The sequence below is a fragment of the Sinohyriopsis cumingii genome, unplaced genomic scaffold, assembly GCF_028554795.1.
Source record: "Sinohyriopsis cumingii isolate HCF-2022 unplaced genomic scaffold, ASM2855479v2 utg000229l, whole genome shotgun sequence".
Lineage (NCBI taxonomy): Eukaryota > Metazoa > Mollusca > Bivalvia > Unionida > Unionidae > Sinohyriopsis > Sinohyriopsis cumingii.
In genome coordinates this window covers 7,286,789-7,308,648 of record NW_028315879.1, presented here as the reverse complement: position 1 = coordinate 7,308,648, position 21,860 = coordinate 7,286,789, and the positions used below count along the sequence as shown (strand labels likewise).

At 34.7% G+C, this 21,860-nt stretch overlaps 1 protein-coding gene across 12 annotated transcripts in view; it reads left to right on the top strand.

Annotated features, from left to right (window-relative positions):
• Window positions 1-21,860, top strand: part of LOC149774502 (uncharacterized) — a 127,584-nt gene that overhangs the window by 87,960 nt on the left and 17,764 nt on the right. For 11 of the 12 annotated variants that reach the window (XM_089945241.1, XM_089945240.1, XM_089945243.1 and 8 more), the window contains 4 exons: window positions 2,952-3,140; window positions 3,713-3,898; window positions 14,775-14,954; window positions 21,220-21,591. In XM_089945241.1, coding sequence (XP_089801367.1) covers window positions 2,952-3,140; window positions 3,713-3,898; window positions 14,775-14,954; window positions 21,220-21,591 — 927 coding nt within the window. The remainder of the gene's footprint in view (window positions 1-2,951; window positions 3,141-3,712; window positions 3,899-14,774; window positions 14,955-21,219; window positions 21,592-21,860) is intronic. The other variant, XM_089945250.1, reaches the window with a different exon arrangement.

Genomic DNA, 21,860 nt, shown 5'->3' with positions numbered 1-21,860 from the left:
ATAGTGTCAAAGTAAATCAGTTCTTGAAATGCTCTCTTCCATCTTAACAGTGTCAAAGTAAATCAGTTCTTGAAATGCTCTCTTCCATCCTAATAGTGTCAAAGTAAATCAGTTCTTGAAATGCTCTCTTCCATCTTAATAGTGTCAAAGTAAATCAGTTCTTGAAATGCTCTCTTCCATCTTAACAGTGTCAAAGTAAATCAGTTCTTGAAATGCTCTTCCATCTTAATAGTGTCAAAGTAAATCAGTTCTTGAAATGCTTTCTTCCATCTTAATAGTGTCAAAGTAAATCAGTTCTTGAAATGCTCTTCCATCTTAATAGTGTCAAAGTAAATCAGTTCTTGAAATGCTCTCTTCCATCTTAATAGTGTCAAAATAAATCAGTTCTTGAAATGCTCTCTTCCATCTTAATAGTGTCAAAGTAAATCAGTTCTTGAAATGCTCTCTTCCATCCTAATAGTGTCAAAGTAAATCAGTTCTTGAAATGCTCTCTTCCATCCTAATAGTGTCAAAGTAAATCAGTTCTTGAAATGCTCTCTTCCATCCTAATAGTGTCAAAGTAAATCAGTTCTTGAAATGCTCTCTTCCATCCTAATAGTGTCAAAGTAAATCAGTTCTTGAAATGCTCTCTTCCATCTTAATAGTGTCAAAGTAAATCAGTTCTTGAAATGCTCTCTTCCATCCTAATAGTGTCAAAGTAAATCAGTTCTTGAAATGCTCTCTTCCATCTTAATAGTGTCAAAGTAAATCAGTTCTTAAAATGCTCTCTTCCATCATAATAGTGTCAAAGTAAATCAGTTCTTGAAATGCTCTCTTCCATCTTAATAGTGTCAAAGTAAATCAGTTCTTGAAATGCTCTCTTCCATCCTAATAGTGTCAAAGTAAATCAGTTCTTGAAATGCTCTCTTCCCAGGATCTTAATAGTGTCAAAGTAAATCAGTTCTTACAATGCTCTCTTCCATCTTAATAGTGTCAAAGTAAATCAGTTCTTGAAATGCTCTCTTCCATCTTAATAGTGTCAAAGTAAATCAGTTCTTGAAATGCTCTCTTCCATCCTAATAGTGTCAAAGTAAATCAGTTCTTGAAATGCTCTCTTCCATCCTAATAGTGTCAAAGTAAATCAGTTCTTGAAATGCTCTCTTCCCAGGATCTTAATAGTGTCAAAGTAAATCAGTTCTTACAATGCTCTCTTCCATCTTAATAGTGTCAAAGTAAATCAGTTCTTGAAATGCTCTCTTCCATCCTAATAGTGTCAAAGTAAATCAGTTCTTGAAATGCTCTCTTCCATCCTAATAGTGTCAAAGTAAATCAGTTCTTGAAATGCTCTCTTCCATCTTAATAGTGTCAAAGTAAATCAGTTCTTGAAATGCTCTCTTCCATCTTAATAGTGTCAAAGTAAATCAGTTCTTGAAATGCTCTCTTCCATCTTAACAGTGTCAAAGTAAATCAGTTCTTGAAATGCTCTCTTCCATCCTAATAGTGTCAAAGTAAATCAGTTCTTGAAATGCTCTCTTCCATCTTAATAGTGTCAAAGTAAATCAGTTCTTGAAATGCTCTCTTCCATCCTAATAGTGTCAAAGTAAATCAGTTCTTGAAATGCTCTCTTCCATCTTAATAGTGTCAAAGTAAATCAGTTCTTGAAATGCTCTCTTCCATCTTAATAGTGTCAAAGTAAATCAGTTCTTGAAATGCTCTCTTCCATCCTAATAGTGTCAAAGTAAATCAGTTCTTGAAATGCTCTCTTCCATCTAAATAGTGTCAAAGTAAATCAGTTCTTGAAATGCTCTCTTCCATCTTAATAGTGTCAAAGTAAATCAGTTCTTGAAATGCTCTCTTCCATCTTAATAATGTCAACGTAAATCAGTTCTTGAAATGCTCTCTTCCATCTTAATAGTGTCAAAGTAAATCAGTTCTTGAAATGCTCTCTTCCATCTTAATAGTGTCAAAGTAAATCAGTTCTTGAAGTGATCTCTTCCATCTAAATAGTGTCAAAGTAAATCAGTTCTTAAAATGCTCTCTTCCATGTTAATAGTGTCAAAGTAAATCAGTTCTTAAAATGCTCTCTTCCATGTTAATAGTGTCAAAGTAAATCAGTTCTTGAAATGCTCTCTTCAGTGTTAATAATCTAGACAATTTTTGTTAAAAATATCAGATATTATTTGACATTATATAATACTCTAGAGCTGTTAGTACAATCAAATATTGGCATTTATTTATTGTTGTCTTTGAATGTTGATACATAGGTATAATTTTTTGTGTGAAAAGAATAATGTTAATGCATTGAACAACTTTAATATTCATGCTTGTTTTTGAAGAGAATAATTTTTCTGCACTGAACAACTTCAGTAATCATCCTTGTGTGTAAAGAGAATACTGTTTATCTGAGCCTTGTATACATGCCAGGTATTCTTGACTTGATGGTGTAACCCAAACATGCCAGGTATTCCAGACCTGCCTATGTACACATACAGGCTACATGTAAGTGCTCCTGACTTGACAGTGTAACCAAAATTTAGTACATTTTCCTGAATAGCCTGTGTACACCAAAACATTCTAGGTATTCTTGATTTACTGTGCATTCCAAATGTGGCAGGATTTCAAATATGCAGTCTTACATGAGTTTAAAATTAAAGATACAAACCATGAAAAGCACTTATGGTGTAGGTGGTGTGTGAACACTGATTTCATTACATCACTTTTTGTCTCACATAACAACACTTATTGTCTCACATAACAACACTTATTGTCTCACACAACACCACTTTTTGTCTTACACAACACTTTGTGTCCCACACAAGCAGTCGCAATAATTTTAACTAGAAATACAATGTCTTCTGATATTTATGGGGTGTATATATAGATTATGCTTTATACAGTCAATTAATATGCCCTAGAATTCTATGCATAACTATTGTGAATTTTTACAAATGTAAATTGTTTTGACCTGTCAGGTTCAAAGCAGCAGCCAAGGTAAGGATGGCTCTCTGTGGTACATTAGCCAGAATAAACATGAGAACATTGCAATACAGAAAGACAACATTCTAATTCAAGTAAAAGATGATGCTAAAAAATCCCCACAGCAACAGGAGAAGGAAGGGGCAGAGGAGGAAGAAAAAAAGGAGGAGCTAGAGAAAATTGATGTATGTAGAATGCGTCATAACAAACAAGTATGCAGAAAACTGTGTGTACCTTATTTTTATTCTGAGAAGATAAACTTCATCCTGGGTCAGCTAGCTTTATGTCTTCTTGGACAAAGCCATTTAGTCCATTTCCTTGAGCTCTAAATGACTAGCTCATGTAATTATGCTCTAAAACAACCAAACCAAACCAAAACATATAGTGAAATTTACCAGAAGATCAGGGTATAATTCTGTAGAGTTTGAATAACAGACTATACCTTGTTGTATTATAATCCTGAAGCTTTTATTTTTTTATATTTTTTACAATATGTTGACTGGTATAGTATACAAAATCTACCAATGCATGTAACGGCCATGATAGAGGGAGTATGAAAAGTGATGTTATTACCACACAACAGCAGTTTGCTAATGCTTGTGTAATGATATTAATTTAATAGACATACACTGTGCTGTTTTCTGTAAGGTATTTCAACAGTATATGAAGACTGCCTAGTACATGCAATGAATATACCTTGAAATGTTTTCCTTATTTACATAGATTTTTACAAATGTAAATTGTTTTTGGTTTGCAGCCACAAAACAGTCACCAGGATAATGATGGCTCTGGGCAGAGCACAAACCAGGAGAATAATGAAATTTTGTCAATACAGAAGGACACCAGTCTAAATCTTGTGGAAGTTGATGCTAGAAAATCCACACAGGAAGAGGCTGAAGGTGATGAGGTAGAGGTGGAAGTGGAAGAGGATCAGAACAATGAAGTATGTAGAAAATGCCAGTAAAAAAGAACTGCATGTACCTTACTTTTAAGTTTTTGTTTTATAAGTTGGGTGTTGAGAATGCTATTGGCATCTGTCCATCAAGACTTCTTGGTCAATTGGTAAGCTTTAGAATGAGGAACTTAAAAGATAGTTGTCTTTCAAAGATAGTTGTCTTTCAAAACTAATGATCTTTCAAAGATAATTGTCTTTCAAAGATAGTTGTTTTTCATAAGGAGTTGTCTTTCAAAGATTGTTGTCTTTCAAAGATAGTTGTTTTTCATAACTAGTTATCTTTCAAAGATAGCTGTCTTTCAGAGATAGTTGTCTTGCAAAGGTAGTTGTTTGTCATAACTAGTTGTCTTTCAGAGATAGTTGTCTTTTTAAGATAGTAGTTTTTCATAACTTGTTGTCTTTCCAAGAGAATTGTCTTTCCAAGATAGTTGTTTTTCAAAGATAGTTTCACACATTTTCACTAGATGTTAAGTTACAATGAAAGACTAGCAGCATATACTTCTGTATATTTTGAACAAAGACTATACATTGATTTATTAAAAATACCAGATTATTTCACAGTCCATTTAATTTGTAAATGGTAAACATAAAACACTGGAATATTCTGCTCACTGTAATTTCTGCTGGCCAGCAAAAAATATTTTATATTGATGCCTGAAATCATATTCAAGGACTTCATTTTTTTGTTGTCTGAAAACAACCAGGGGACAAAAAGGATCACATGAACAACAAAATTGAAGTTAAAAAGATAAAATTTTACATATTCACATATAGGTAGCAAATGAAGAACAGACTTTGTTTGCCAGTTTTTATTGTGTTTGTAATATGTCCCCCTACCAGAATATAGCCATACATCCAGTAAATGTAGCCATTCATGTTGTAAAGCCATGACTTTATAATGTAGCCATTCATGTTGTAAAGCCATGACTTTATAATGTAGCCATTCATGTTGTAAAGCCATGACTTTATAATGTAGCCATTCATGTTGTAAAGCCATGACTTTATAATGTAGCCATTCATGTTGTAAAGCCATGACTTTATAATGTAGGCATTCATGTTGTAAAGCCATGACTTTATCATGTAGGCATTCATGTTGTAAAGCCATGACTTTATCATGTAGGCATTCATGTTGTAAAGCCATGACTTTATCATGTAGCCATTCATGTTGTAAAGCCATGACTTTATCATGTAGCCATTCATGTTGTAAAGCCATAAATTTATGATGTAGCCATTCATGTTGTAAAGCCATGACTTTATGATGTAGCCATTCATGTTGTAAAGCCATGACTTTATGATGTAGCCATTCATGTTGTAAAGCCATGACTTTATGATGTAGCCATTCATGTTGTAAAGCCATGACTTTATCATGTAGCCATTCGTGTTGTAAAGCCATGACTTTATAATGTAGCCATTCATGTTGTAAAGCCATGACTTTATCATGTAGCCATTCGTGTTGTAAAGCCATGACTTTATGATGTAGCCATTCATGTTGTAAAGCCATGACTTTATGATGTAGCCATTCATGTTGTAAAGCCATGACTTTATGATGTAGCCATTCATGTTGTAAAGCCATGACTTTATGATGTAGCCATTCATGTTGTAAAGCCATAACTTTATCATGTAGCCATTCATGTTGTAAAGCCATGACTTTATCATGTAGCCATTCATGTTGTAAAGCCATAACTTTATAATGTAGTCATTCATATTGTAAAGCCATGACTTTATAATGTAGCCATTCATGTTGTAAAGCCATAACTTTATAATGTAGCCATTCATGTTGTAAAGCCATGACTTTATCATGTAGCCATTCATGTTGTAAAGCCATGACTTTATAATGTAGCCATTCATGTTGTAAAGCCATAACTTTATAATGTAGTCATTCATATTGTAAAGCCATGACTTTATCATGTAGCCATTCATGTTGTAAAGCCATAACTTTATAATGTAGTCATTCATATTGTAAAGCCATGACTTTATAATGTAGCCATTCATGTTGTAAAGCCATGACTTTATCATGTAGCCATTCATGTTGTAAAGCCATGACTTTATAATGTAGCCATTCATGTTGTAAAGCCATGACTTTATAATGTAGCCATTCATGTTGTAAAGCCATGACTTTATAATGTAGCCATTCATGTTTTAAAGCCATGACTTTATAATGTAGTCATTCATATTGTAAAGCCATGACTTTATCATGTAGCCATTCATGTTGTAAAGCCATAACTTTATAATGTAGTCATTCATATTGTAAAGCCATGACTTTATAATGTAGCCATTCATGTTGTAAAGCCATAACTTTATAATGTAGCCATTCATGTTGTAAAGCCATGACTTTATCATGTAGCCATTCATGTTGTAAAGCCATGACTTTATCATGTAGGCATTCATGTTGTAAAGCCATGACTTTATAATGTAGCCATTCATGTTGTAAAGCCATGACTTTATAATGTAGCCATTCATGTTGTAAAGCCATGACTTTATAATGTAGGCATTCATGTTGTAAAGCCATGACTTTATCATGTAGGCATTCATGTTGTAAAGCCATGACTTTATCATGTAGGCATTCATGTTGTAAAGCCATGACTTTATCATGTAGCCATTCATGTTGTAAAGCCATGACTTTATCATGTAGCCATTCATGTTGTAAAGCCATAAATTTATGATGTAGCCATTCATGTTGTAAAGCCATGACTTTATGATGTAGCCATTCATGTTGTAAAGCCATGACTTTATGATGTAGCCATTCATGTTGTAAAGCCATGACTTTATGATGTAGCCATTCATGTTGTAAAGCCATGACTTTATGATGTAGCCATTCATGTTGTAAAGCCATGACTTTATGATGTTGCCATTCATGTTGTAAAGCCATGACTTTATGATGTAGCCATTCATGTTGTAAAGCCATGACTTTATGATGTAGCCATTCATGTTGTAAAGCCATGACTTTATGATGTAGCCATTCATGTTGTAAAGCCATGACTTTATGATGTAGCCATTCATGTTGTAAAGCCATGACTTTATGATGTAGCCATTCATGTTGTAAAGCCATGACTTTATGATGTAGCCATTCATGTTGCAAAGCCATGACTTTATGATGTAGCCATTCATGTTGTAAAGCCATGACTTTATCATGTAGCCATTCATGTTGTAAAGCCATGACTTTATCATGTAGCCATTCATGTTGTAAAGCCATGACTTTATAATGTAGCCATTCATGTTGTAAAGCCATGACTTTATCATGTAGCCATTCATGTTGTAAAGCCATGACTTTATCATGTAGCCATTCATGTTGTAAAGCCATGACTTTATAATGTAGGCATTCATGTTGTAAAGCCATGACTTTATAATGTAGGCATTCATGTTGTAAAGCCATGACTTTATAATGTAGCTAGCCATTCATGTTGTAAAGCCATAACTTTATAATGTAGCCATTCATGTTGTAAAGCCATGACTTTATAATGTAGCCATTCATGTTGTAAAGCCATGGATTTATCATGTAGCCATTCATGTTGTAAAGCCATGACTTTATAATGTAGCCATTCATGTTGTAAAGCCATAACTTTATAATGTAGCCATTCATGTTGTAAAGCCATGACTTTATAATGTAGCCATTCATGTTGTAAAGCCATGACTTTATCATGTAGACATTCATGTTGTAAAGCCATGACTTTATAATGTAGCCATTCATGTTGTAAAGCCATAACTTTATAATGTAGCCATTCATGTTGTAAAGCCATGACTTTATAATGTAGCCATTCATGTTGTAAAGCCATGGATTTATCATGTAGCTATTCATGTTGTAAAGCCATGACTTTATAATGTAGTCATTCATGTTGTAAAGCCATAACTTTATAATGTAGCCATTCATGTTGTAAAGCCATGACTTTATCATGTAGCCATTCATGTTGTAAAGCCATGACTTTATAATGTAGCCATTCATGTTGTAAAGCCATGACTTTATCATGTAGCCATTCATGTTGTAAAGCCATGACTTTATAATGTAGCCATTCATGTTGTAAAGCCATGACTTTATCATGTAGCCATTCATGTTGTAAAGCCATGACTTTATAATGTAGCCATTCATGTTGTAAAGCCATGACTTTATAATGTAGCCATTCATGTTGTAAAGCCATGACTTTATCATGTAGCCATTCATGTTGTAAAGCCATGACTTTATCATGTAGCCATTCATGTTGTAAAGCCATGACTTTATAATGTAGCCATTCATGTTGTAAAGCCATAATTTTATAATGTAGCCATTCATGTTGTAAAGCCATGACTTTATAATGTAGCCATTCATGTTGTAAAGCCATGACTTTATCATGTAGCCATTCATGTTGTAAAGCCATGACTTTATAATGTAGCCATTCATGTTGTAAAGCCATGACTTTATAATGTAGCCATTCATGTTGTAAAGCCATAACTTTATAATGTAGGCATTCATGTTGTAAAGCCATGACTTTATCATGTAGCCATTCATGTTTTAAAGCCATAACTTGATAATGTAGCCATTCATGTTGTAAAGCCATAACTTGATAATGTAGCCATTCATGTTGTAAAGCCATGACTTTATAATGTAGCCATTCATGTTGTAAAGCCATGACTTTATCATGTAGCCATTCATGTTGTAAAGCCATGACTTTATAATGTAGCCATTCATGTTGTAAAGCCATGACTTTATAATGTAGCCATTCATGTTGTAAAGCCATAACTTTATAATGTAGCCATTCATGTTGTAAAGCCATGACTTTATCATGTAGCCATTCATGTTGTAAAGCCATGACTTTATGATGTAGCCATTCATGTTGTAAAGCCATGACTTTATGATGTAGCCATTCATGTTGTAAAGCCATGACTTTATGATGTAGCCATTCATGTTGCAAAGCCATGACTTTATGATGTAGCCATTCATGTTGTAAAGCCATGACTTTATCATGTAGCCATTCATGTTGTAAAGCCATGACTTTATCATGTAGCCATTCATGTTGTAAAGCCATGACTTTATAATGTAGCCATTCATGTTGTAAAGCCATGACTTTATCATGTAGCCATTCATGTTGTAAAGCCATGACTTTATCATGTAGCCATTCATGTTGTAAAGCCATGACTTTATAATGTAGGCATTCATGTTGTAAAGCCATGACTTTATAATGTAGGCATTCATGTTGTAAAGCCATGACTTTATAATGTAGCTAGCCATTCATGTTGTAAAGCCATAACTTTATAATGTAGCCATTCATGTTGTAAAGCCATGACTTTATAATGTAGCCATTCATGTTGTAAAGCCATGGATTTATCATGTAGCCATTCATGTTGTAAAGCCATGACTTTATAATGTAGCCATTCATGTTGTAAAGCCATAACTTTATAATGTAGCCATTCATGTTGTAAAGCCATGACTTTATAATGTAGCCATTCATGTTGTAAAGCCATGACTTTATCATGTAGACATTCATGTTGTAAAGCCATGACTTTATAATGTAGCCATTCATGTTGTAAAGCCATAACTTTATAATGTAGCCATTCATGTTGTAAAGCCATGACTTTATAATGTAGCCATTCATGTTGTAAAGCCATGGATTTATCATGTAGCTATTCATGTTGTAAAGCCATGACTTTATAATGTAGTCATTCATGTTGTAAAGCCATAACTTTATAATGTAGCCATTCATGTTGTAAAGCCATGACTTTATCATGTAGCCATTCATGTTGTAAAGCCATGACTTTATAATGTAGCCATTCATGTTGTAAAGCCATGACTTTATCATGTAGCCATTCATGTTGTAAAGCCATGACTTTATAATGTAGCCATTCATGTTGTAAAGCCATGACTTTATCATGTAGCCATTCATGTTGTAAAGCCATGACTTTATAATGTAGCCATTCATGTTGTAAAGCCATGACTTTATAATGTAGCCATTCATGTTGTAAAGCCATGACTTTATCATGTAGCCATTCATGTTGTAAAGCCATGACTTTATCATGTAGCCATTCATGTTGTAAAGCCATGACTTTATAATGTAGCCATTCATGTTGTAAAGCCATAATTTTATAATGTAGCCATTCATGTTGTAAAGCCATGACTTTATAATGTAGCCATTCATGTTGTAAAGCCATGACTTTATCATGTAGCCATTCATGTTGTAAAGCCATGACTTTATAATGTAGCCATTCATGTTGTAAAGCCATGACTTTATAATGTAGCCATTCATGTTGTAAAGCCATAACTTTATAATGTAGGCATTCATGTTGTAAAGCCATGACTTTATCATGTAGCCATTCATGTTTTAAAGCCATAACTTGATAATGTAGCCATTCATGTTGTAAAGCCATAACTTGATAATGTAGCCATTCATGTTGTAAAGCCATGACTTTATAATGTAGCCATTCATGTTGTAAAGCCATGACTTTATCATGTAGCCATTCATGTTGTAAAGCCATGACTTTATAATGTAGCCATTCATGTTGTAAAGCCATGACTTTATAATGTAGCCATTCATGTTGTAAAGCCATAACTTTATAATGTAGCCATTCATGTTGTAAAGCCATGACTTTATCATGTAGCCATTCATGTTGTAAAGCCATGACTTTATAATGTAGCCATTCATGTTGTAAAGCCATGACTTTATAATGTAGCCATTCATGTTGTAAAGCCATAACTTTATAATGTAGCCATTCATGTTGTAAAGCCATAACTTTATAATGTAGCCATTCATGTTGTAAAGCCATGACTTTATCATGTAGCCATTCATGTTTTAAAGCCATAACTTTATAATGTAGCCATTCATGTTGTAAAGCCATAACTTTATAATGTAGCCATTCATGTTGTAAAGCCATGACTTTATAATGTAGCCATTCATGTTGTAAAGCCATGACTTTATAATGTAGCCATTCATGTTGTAAAGCCATGACTTTATAATGTAGGCATTCATGTTGTAAAGCCATAACTTTATAATGTAGCCATTCATGTTGTAAAGCCATAACTTTATAATGTAGTCATTTGTGTTGTAACCTTACACTCCACTTTTAACCATCTGCCCTATTTTTAATCGCACACTCCACTTTTCATCATTGGCTGTATAATCAGTAAGTATAGAAGTCTACCCCACAAACACTTAATGTTGTTTAAATAAGAAACAATAATAATAAAATGATTTCAGAATCATGATTTTGGAGATATTTTAAGAAATAAATGGATTTACTTTTTATTGAGAATAGAAATAAATATATGATAGGCAGTCATTAAGCAACAACAGTTAGAGGCTTGTACCCAAAACATATTTTTGACTTCAAGCTTTTAATTAATATTTATAGTTGCCAATTTATGCACTTATATGCCCTGTTAATCACTAGTACTGATGACAAGGTTTTAGAACTTGGGTTGTACTGCTTTCTAACATCTTAAGTACACATGCATTTAAATGATTTATATATAAAAAAATCTTCTACACAACAGCAAGATTGTCAAATACTGTGTACAGAAATACCAAATGGAATGACATACTTAAAGTGTGTTGAGTTAAATAGCAAATTTATTTTGTACAGTTGATGGATTGAAATGCGGTTTTTATTAATAATATATTTAAAAGAGGAGCACACATGGATTTTGAGGATTGTTCAATAAATTTTAATGTGGTTCTTCTGTATGTAAAGTTAAATTGTTCACCATAAAATATGCTTGCTTGTAAAACAACAAATGCATGATTATTATACAATAATTTAGACCTATTTAAAGTTTGCAACAGCATAAAAATCATTGAATTTATTTTTAACTGATCTTGGTTTTCTTGATTAAATTATCATCTTAGGATACAAGAGCTTGGTTCATTATAAGTGGTAATTGTTGTATATTCCTTGTGTCTGAATCAAAATAATGCAGTACTAAGTACATGCATATGTGTGTGTGTGTATACATACATACATACATACATACATACATACATACATACATATATAAGATTGATTATGCTACTTTTATTTTCATGCTTTTATGAATTGTTTGTAATTCTTCAGTTTTCTTTCAGTTTCTTTTGAACTTGAATATTGGCTTTCGTATATTTGGAGATGTGGTATAAATTCATCTTTATTACCTTAATATTATCACTGCATGGTTTAATTGTTTTTAATAGTGACTGAGCTGTTTGGTATAAATTTCTACAAATTAAATGTTATACCAACATACCTTTTTATATTTTAGATGTTTAAGAACATGTGAGTATATTCAAGAAAAATATAAAGGCAGAATATACAACCAAAACTTGACCTTTAGTGTTGAATCTTACCACTGTACTGAAAACAAAACACATGTTGTGCCTAAATTACTTGTAGGTGGAACTTGGACAATTAATGTCAAATAATTAGAATATCTTGCTGCTCTCAATTAAATTTGAAAAATTGAAAATGTGACTCAATTGTCAAGAAGGTAGTAAACTTAACATAAATGAATGCTGAAAAATATATAATTTTGTGATTATTTTTACACATTCTGGGCTGGATTTGGTTGCCATGGTAAACAACCATTTCATCCACAGCGTGCTGAAATAAATATACCCAATACCCATCCAGTGTCCACAACACATATACCACTGAAAAGAATATTATTGCAGAAGAAGTAAACTCGAAAGGGATGCCAAATTATTTAATTAGGCAGTTAAGCCTCCAGATGGATGCAGCATGGCAAAGGATTAAAGCAGTACTGGACAGATTAAGCCACTGCAAAAATGGACCATTGTTTAATGGGACACATTAATGGAAAGGAAAGCATACACTGAAAATAAAGTCTTCCATCATGTGTGGTACAAGTGTCCATCTGAGTGGCAATGAAAATGCACCGATTCAAATTGGAAAGTTGTTACAGGACATGGATAATGTTGATTGCAGTGATGCTGAATTTCAAGGCTTTTCACCTGAGAATTTCAATGAAGCTATTGACAATTTGAATGGCTGAAACTGAGTGAGGGAATTTACTCCAGAACGAAATAATTTTTACTGTGATACTTTGATGTTGTGTTTTACTGTGTATGGCTCGATAGACTGCTGACTTCTTCATATTAAACCTCTCCCTTGATAACTCACACACAATGGGGTCCAAAAACATAGACAACATTATATGTGAGGGCACAAATTATAAAGGGACCTCCATAACAATATGACATGATACCATCCTTGCTGGACAGAAAACTGTGTGTGGGTGTGGTGATCTGGTCTGTTTAATGGTTGAATACTCATTTTAAAATCGCTTTGGGAATAATTGTCAATAATTTAAAAGTGCTTTTCCTAACAAAGTTATTTGCTTTTATGTAGAAATGACCTTTATTTTCAAAACATCCAATCACTGACAGATCATCTGTATTATTCTAACTGGTTTCCACAACTTTCATGTGTACATGAAAATATTGTTTATTACATCACTACTTTATGTTATTGTTGAGTAGTCTGGTTCCCTGATCCATCTGCTCCCTGCCTTGTTCTCTACTCTTGTGGAATGCAATAAAAGGAGCATACTAAGCAGGGAACCAAACTAGTTTCTGATTCAAATTCACAATCAAACATGTTTCCTTTTATTAAAAAAGATGTAGCATTTAGTTTGTAAAACAGCCATCATCATTGAAAGTAATTTTTAAAAAATTGTTCTATAATAAAATATTGATGCAATGATTTCTTTGCAAGTAATAGTGAAACTTCTCATCTGTGAGGAAATCTCCAAGTGCCAACTCAGAAATTACAAATTAACTACAAAATCTTAAACTTGAAGTTCATTAATAAAATGTATCTGTGAAACAAAATTTTACATCTTCAAGTATTCATTTCACTGGGTTGTCTTGCTATCATTGATCACATTTGTGAATGAGTATGCTAAATTAAGGTAGTTTAATTATATTATGTTCACCCAAAAAAGTTTATCAGTGATTGATCACTTGAAATGAGTTGACCTGACACTAGACCGGAGTTGCTAGCTCTTATACAGGTTGGGTTTGCATGCCCTTTAACTTTTCAATTTGGCCACCCAATTTATCTGATTCAAAAGACGCAATTGATGTGATAGTACACGGGGATCAGCTTTTAATTCAATGCAACAATATAACAAATACTTACACAAATTAGGTATAAAAACACCGCCTGCACTTAATTAGATTGACATATTTCCCATTTAAATACAACAGGGCATATTGTATTTATTATCATTACACTTAAACCAAACTAAAAGATATAGCTAAAATGTGCATTTCACTTGATAAAAAGAACAACAACTGATTTAATTGATATTTATTTATTAAAGCGCTGCTTCAACTAGGTGATAGTGACATTGTCATTGATCAAAATTTCATTGCATACTGTTTTATACAGTGTATCAAGAATGTTGTTTGGAAAGAAATTTGAACAAAATACATGACTTCTTAATAAAAGTTTATAATTTTATGATATTGTTTAAAATTTCCAGGTCATATTAACAGAATTTGATGATAAAACGAGCGATATATCAAGGTTACAGTTGATCGTGTCTTCTTGTTAACAAATAGGGGTAAAACTGTTTGTACTTTCTGGTAAAAATGTAGGTTCCACCACTGAGCCCATGTTATAAGCGGGTGTGCAAGTTATCAGGGTGCAAGTTGTTGAGGGATAAGTGCTTATTATATTATTTTTAGCACATAATTTATGGTATTGGAAAATAAACAGTGTCCAGAAATATTCAGAACTTGCAGTATCTTCTAGAGGATATTTGAGCAGTGTCAACACTGCAAGGCACTTGGTACTCACACAACAGTAATTTGCTATTGGCAATTGTAATTCTTTACTTTGATATGCCCTAGAATTTTATGGCTATTGTAAATTGTTACAAATGTAAATTATTTTCAACTTGTAGCTGCAGGGCAGACACAAGGACAAGGATGGCCCAGGACAGAGCATAATCCAGGAGAAAAATGAAAACTTGTTAGTACAGAAAAACTTGAGTCTTAATCAGGCAGAGGTTGATGCCAGAAAATTCCCACAGGAAGAGAAGGATGATAAGTGGCAGAATGAAGGGAAGGTGCAGAAGAATGAAGTATGTAGAGCACATCAAAATATATCAGTATACTGTGAATGGCAGGAAATTTACTCCAATTTTATTAGTTGTGGATACTGTATTATGTTGCTGTCTGTAATTACATCCTTTTTGTTGTTCAATATACTTTTCAGTTGTTATGTATATTTGATTTAATTTAATTGTTTGTAAGTTTTAAAATATTTTTATTTTGAATTTCATTATATGTCAAAGTAATGTAATTTTGTTTACTAGGAATTTGATATTTTCCAGAAATTAGTTTGATCTGATTGTTAGTTATAAACACCAAACTTTGTATCTTATGCTGACCTTGTTCTTGGCCTTGATTGAGAATCAAGTAAACAACTTCTTTTTTAAAAATCATTTTTAATGTGTGAATGATAATCGTGAAATCCAGGCAGTACTGGACTACGTGCCATTAGACTTGTAGATACCTTACAAACCATTCTAGAATGTGATGACATGACCCTCATCCAGGAATCTGTTTTGTGTCTCAAGTTACTGTATGACCCTTGTTTATAGAGAAATTCAGCAGTTGGGCTTCTAAACACTGGAACGTAAGGTGTTCATTTTGTTCTGACAGTTTGGATTTACATTTTAATTTTTATTCAAATTATTTGGATTCTAAATGATTAATGCTTTTTCCTGGAAATGTTTGAGTGCTTGTACAGAATTTTTGGACAAATATATTTGTTTAAATTTTATTTGGAATTCAAACACTAGAATATTATTTTCTGTGGTTCACAAAGGACTGTAAACATCAGCACTATACTGACTACAGTATACATTGTCACCTTCCATTTTGGATTTTTTGTCGGGACTTGTACTTGAATTCATTAGAACATTTCATTAATTACTCCTAAAATTTAATTGATGTATTATTCTTGGAATATTTTTGGATTTGATTCTTAAAACCGTAATTCAAGTCAGGGAGTTAATTTATCCCGACAAGAAATGGATTAAGTCGATAAACAAACGATGTAACTGACACATTTGCAGTAGACAGGTTATGAGATCTGTTACTGTGGCACATTTGGCGTGGTGTGTGGATATTAATAACTGTAGAAAGAAATAATGGAGACCTTTACAATGACTATAAAATTAACTTGACCATAAAATGCCATTCATTATCAAGAGACACAGATAACGACCTCAGTCACCCAAAACAACACATATTAACTGAGTATAAAACATATGAACTTGAAAAAAGACCTAAAAACCAAGAGAAAAAGTTTGTTTGATGTTATTCGCATTTTACAGGTTTTCACAACAAACAAACAATATAAACATATGAAATATTTATGTCCATGAATATTTTTTTTAAGGATGGTCTGGATCATCATAATGGGGATAATAACATGGCTTTGGCTCCATAATGGAAGTAGTGAATGGATGTTTAGTTTACATGAATCTAGCACTACGATGGAGGTAGTGACATACACATTCAGTTGGATTATGGCCTCTGTCACTACCTGTTGTTTAAAGGCAGCCAGACTTAACAGGCTCAACTTTTTCCTTCTTTTTCTCCATCTGAATTCACAACAATCTGCACTCTGCCTGCAGACGTGACCCATTTAAGGGATTATGGTTACAAACAGTTACAAAAAGGCTAGTGATGTTATATCATGTATTGTGATTCAGTCATTAAAACTAGTGTTTGAAAGTGTTGACTAAAGTCATTACTGCAGTTGAGAATCACTGTGTGGTTGTTCAAGATGGTTCATTTATATCAGAAATTCCATATAATTATGCATACTGATTTGGGTCATACATGACAGATGTTCTCACTTAGTAGAGGTGACCAATACCAGGTTTTACTGTACATTTATTGAGAAGACAATATATTCACCCATGTATAATTGATATAAATTGATGCAGGTGCTTTGCAGTTCATGTAAGTGGGTATTGTAAACAATGATTGCTATGTGTATAATGCTCAGATTCAACTGTTAAACATACAACTGAAAGAGATTAGGACCCTTATGCATTTAGCTTTCTCCAACTGTCTAGATATTTAGTGTAAAATCTGAGGATTTAGAACTTCCATTTCTTAAAAAGCTACATGCATTATCATGAGACTGTCCTTTAGCATTTTTTTCAAGCCTGTTGTAGAGGTAAAACAACACGTGGAAGTTATTTTTCCCTTGTTGTGGCATTGGTGGCATCGTCAAGTGCATTAAGGTTATGGTCAAAGGCTTTAGCTCATCTGGCAATAAAGCCATTTGAACCTGTAGTACAGACCTGTACCAGTCACCAGGCATGCATCATGCCTTGTCAACTGTGTGATGTCACCTGTCAACACTCATCTGGCAGTAAGGCCATTTGAACCTATAGTATCGACCTGCACCTGTCATCTGGTATGCATCATGCCTTGTCAACTGTGTGATGTCACCTGTCAACACTCATCTGGCAATAAGGCCATTTGAACCTATAGTATAGACCTGCACCTGTCTTCTGGCATGTATCATGCCTTGTCAACTGCATGACATCATCCATTAGCTATCATGATTGTGACTTTCTAATAGAAAATGCACCTATTACAGCCAGTTTTATCAAAGAATATCATGGAGTAAAGGATTTCCATTTTGAAGCAGTGTCGTCTTTCTGTAATCAGGTGTAACTGACATTAATTAACATAAAAATCCACTTAAAAGAATTCTACCAAGCATTGTGGTGAGAAGAACTTTCATGTTTATACAGACGATGCCAGTCTGCTACCAAACTATGGCAACCATTATGAATCTCATCACTGAGTTGATTCAGCATTACCTTGGGTCAAACAATGCGAATTCCTGTCTTGTTTTAAATCTTTATATAAGAACACTGGCCCCTTTGCCAACATTGCTACATTTTGTACATTTTATTTGACATTTTAGTTTTCTATTTGCTTTTTGAAAATCAGGTAAAGATTCATTGTTTTGTCTCTCAGTTCTACCACCAGTACACTTTTAATCCTTACTGTCATTACACACTGTGGCACTCAGTTGTTGTTAATCTCCATGGAGACTGATATTGTCTTGAATCCATGGGCAGTGAGTGCATTATGTATGAACGGCCATATTGATGACTTTCATAAGATCTAAATTTGGCTATAGTTCGATTGTGTGTGAATCAGCTTGAATAGATACAGTATCAGGACTTTGGACATTGCAGTCAGTTAGAAAGTCCCAATCAGATGACCTCTGCACTGAGGCAAATAAACACCCACTTTGATGAACGAATTGTCACTTTATTATAATACAAAGCTAACATCTGTTCATTTAACCCTGTATATCTTCTTCTTTTTGGCATCCGTCCATATACGGGAGACGATGGCATAGCTCCAAAGTACGCTTTTGCTTATCCTTCTTTTTAGCTCTCTTTTCAGCTTGCTTTATTCTTCTCTTTTCCTCTGCATTTTGAACTCCCTGCCTGACAGCTAGATGCCAGCTGGAACGGTTGTTTGCACAGCTCTCCCAGTCGTTGACATTGATATTTGCTGTCTTCATATCCTTCTTGCAAACATCTTTGTAGCGCAGATGTGGTCGTCCAGTTGGTCGTGCACCTTCTGCTAACTCCCCATATAACAGGTCCTTGGGAATGCGACCTGGGTCCATTCTCTTGACATGGCCGAGCCAGCGAAGGCGCCTCTCGCTGAGTATGGAGAACATGCTGTTCATGTTGGTGCGTTCTAGAACCTCTGTGTTGGGTACTTTGTCCTGCCACTGGATGTGCAGAATGCACCGCAGACATCTCAGGTGGAAGCTGTTGAGTTTCCTCTCGTGTTTTGCATAGGTGGTCCATGTTTTGCTGCTGTAGAGAAGTGAGCTGAGCACGCACGCTTGGTAGACACGCAGTTTGGTCTTCTCTGTGAGGTTGGGGTTGTTCCAGACCCTCTGGTTAAGTCTGGCCATCACTGCTGCTGCCTTGGGAATCCTGCCGCCCACCTCAGAATCAATGGAGAGTGAGCTGGAGATGTTAGACCCGAGGTATGTGAAGTTCTCGACAACTTCCAAATTGTACCCATCGATGGAGACAGAGGGAGGGGAGTCTGTGTCCTGTGCCATGACATTCGTTTTCTTCAAACAGATGGTCAGTCCAAATTCCTTACATGCATGGGAGAGGCAGCATACCAGCTGCTGAAGTCCATCTTCCGTGTGTGATGTCAAGGCTGCATCGTCAGCAAAGAGCAATTCACGGATGAGTACCTCTGTGACTTTAGTCTTAGCACGGAGATGGGCGATGTTGAACAGCTTGCCGTCAGCCCTGGTATGGATGTACACTCCCTCGCTGCAGTCCTTGAATGCGTACTGGAGAAGCATGGAGAAGAAGATGGCAAAGAGCGTCGGTGCAAGGACACAGCCTTGTTTGACTCCGCTAATGACTGGGAATGCTTCAGATGTTGCGCCATTGAAGCACACTGTGCTGTGCATGTTCTCGTGGAACGACATAATGACAGCAAGCAGACGTGGGGGGCAGCTGATCTTCTGCAGGAGTCTGAAGAGTCCACTCCGACTAACCATGTCAAACGCCTTCATCAGGTCTATGAAGGCAATGTAGAGGGGCATCCGCTGCTCGCGCAGCTGACGTAGTGAGAAGATCATGTCTACAGTTGACCTGCCGGCTCGAAATCCACACTGGGACTCTGGGTAGACGCGGGAGGCTATATGTATATGAAATTGTCTTTTAGCCATAATACCAAACCTTGATTGATTGGAATCTGTCTAACCCTGCATCTGAAGTTGGAACCTAAATTCATTCATCTTTCTGGAATATAAATTCATCCTATTCTAAAAGTAGCAAATTCAATCTTACTAATACTACAAAATTCTTTACTCTGAACTTGCTGCCTTGGATTTTACTCCCCTACCAATAATATGTGCTATCTTTCATTACAAATGATTTTCTACTAATCTCCTCATTTTTTCTTCATTGTAATCACAGCCTCCTATCTTGGTCAATCTTTCCTGTATACCAATAGTTCAAAAGATTTAGACAAGTCTGCAGCTGCTATAACAACACCCAATGGCATCATTTCAAGCCAGTTACTGGATAAAGCCTCTCGTTTTACCACAGGCACCTGCTATAACAACACCCAATGGCATCATCTCAAGCCAGTTACTGGATAAAGCCTCTCATTTTACCACAGGCACCTGCTATAACAACACCCAATGGCATCATCTCAAGCCAGTTACTGGATAAAGCCTCTCATTTTACCACAAGCACCTGCTATAACAACACCCAATGGCAACATCATAAGCCAGTTACTGGATAAAGCCTCTCATTTTACCACAAGCACCTGCTATTGCAACACCCAATGGTATCATCTCAAGCCAGTCACCTGATAAAGCCTCTTATTTTACCACAAGCACCTGCTATAACAACACCCAATGGCATCATCTCAAGCCAGTTGCTGGATAAACCCTCTCGTTGTACCACAGTCACCTGCAAGAACAACATGCAATGGCATCATCTGAATCCATTTGCATGACAAGGCTTTCTTTTTTACCTCAGAAATTAGTCACAATTGGATCTTTGAACTATATATGCACCTCTCAAAACTCACAATTAACAACATGTTGTATTCCATTTCTATACTGAAAGTATTGCCACACCTTAAAATTGACAAACCATGAATCATAGAAACTTGATTTGTTCATAACATCTGGAAAAAGTAGTCTCAAATGTTAGTTATTTAGACATATTGGTATTGCCAGTAATGAAAGGACATACCAAGCAGCAAAGCTGTACTTTTGTCAACCATTTCCTAAAGGAATATTCCAAATATTGATTTGGACTGTCCATTGAGAGTAAAGCACATTCTTGTTATATATAAAAAATGATCCAATAATTTCAGGAATTTATGTTTTATATTTTTATGTTCCATTTTAGAATCTTACATTTTTATTTTTTGTCTTTTATTTGTTATGACTTAATGTTCACATTTATTTGGCAGGTATTATTGTAAAGTTATGTCCAGGTTTTATCAGCATGTTTTGTAATATTTCATTTTCACTAGCACTGTGAGCTTGGATTGTGCTATCTGTGCAGTTATATGCAGACAACTACATATATATGTATATGAATTATGGACAAAATTTAACAAAAGACAAAGAAAGTATATTTCTTTTTGGTTAGCATTTTGTCTGTTCAGCATGATATTTGTGTGTTTGAGCCATACTCTCTCTATCCACCCAGTATGCAGCTATCTGGAAAATCAATTTTCATTGTTTTCAACATTAAAAGAATTTTCTGCTTCTTCTTATATCTTTTGTTTTTTTTTCAGACAAGTTATCCAATTAAGCCTAGCATACAGCCATCAAGCTACCCCAGTCAGCCCGGAATACAACCACCAAGCTACCCCAGTCAGCCCAGCATACAGCCAACAAGCTACCCAAGACCACACAGCATACAGTCATTAAGCTACCCCAGACAGCCCAGCATACAGTCACCAAGCTACCCAAGACAGCCCAGTGTACAGTCACCAAGCTACCCCAGTCAGCCCAACATGCAGACACCAAGCTACCCAGTGGTATATCCTCAGCCAGGTCAGGGCATGTACACAACTTCACCACAGCAGATGAACACCCCACAACATATGTTGCCCATGCCACAGTCTCATTACAGCTCAACTGAAACACATGTCAGAATGCCATTGGTAATAATCAGCTTTGCAGTATCTTTGAAATGTGTTAGCATGAAATTTAAGAGTTCAAGGCAATTCTTTGAATACATTCTGATTTTTAAATTTGGGCTAAGAATTTAAGTCTCCTATATTTCTTTTTTTCCTTTATGTTTTCCTTAAAATTTTTGTATTTTCCTGTAATATTTTTATAATAGTTATAATAATTGATTTTTCCAAAAGTAGCCTACACATTTAGGGGAAAATTTCTAATGTTTTTCCTTGACATTTGTTGTTTTAAAAAA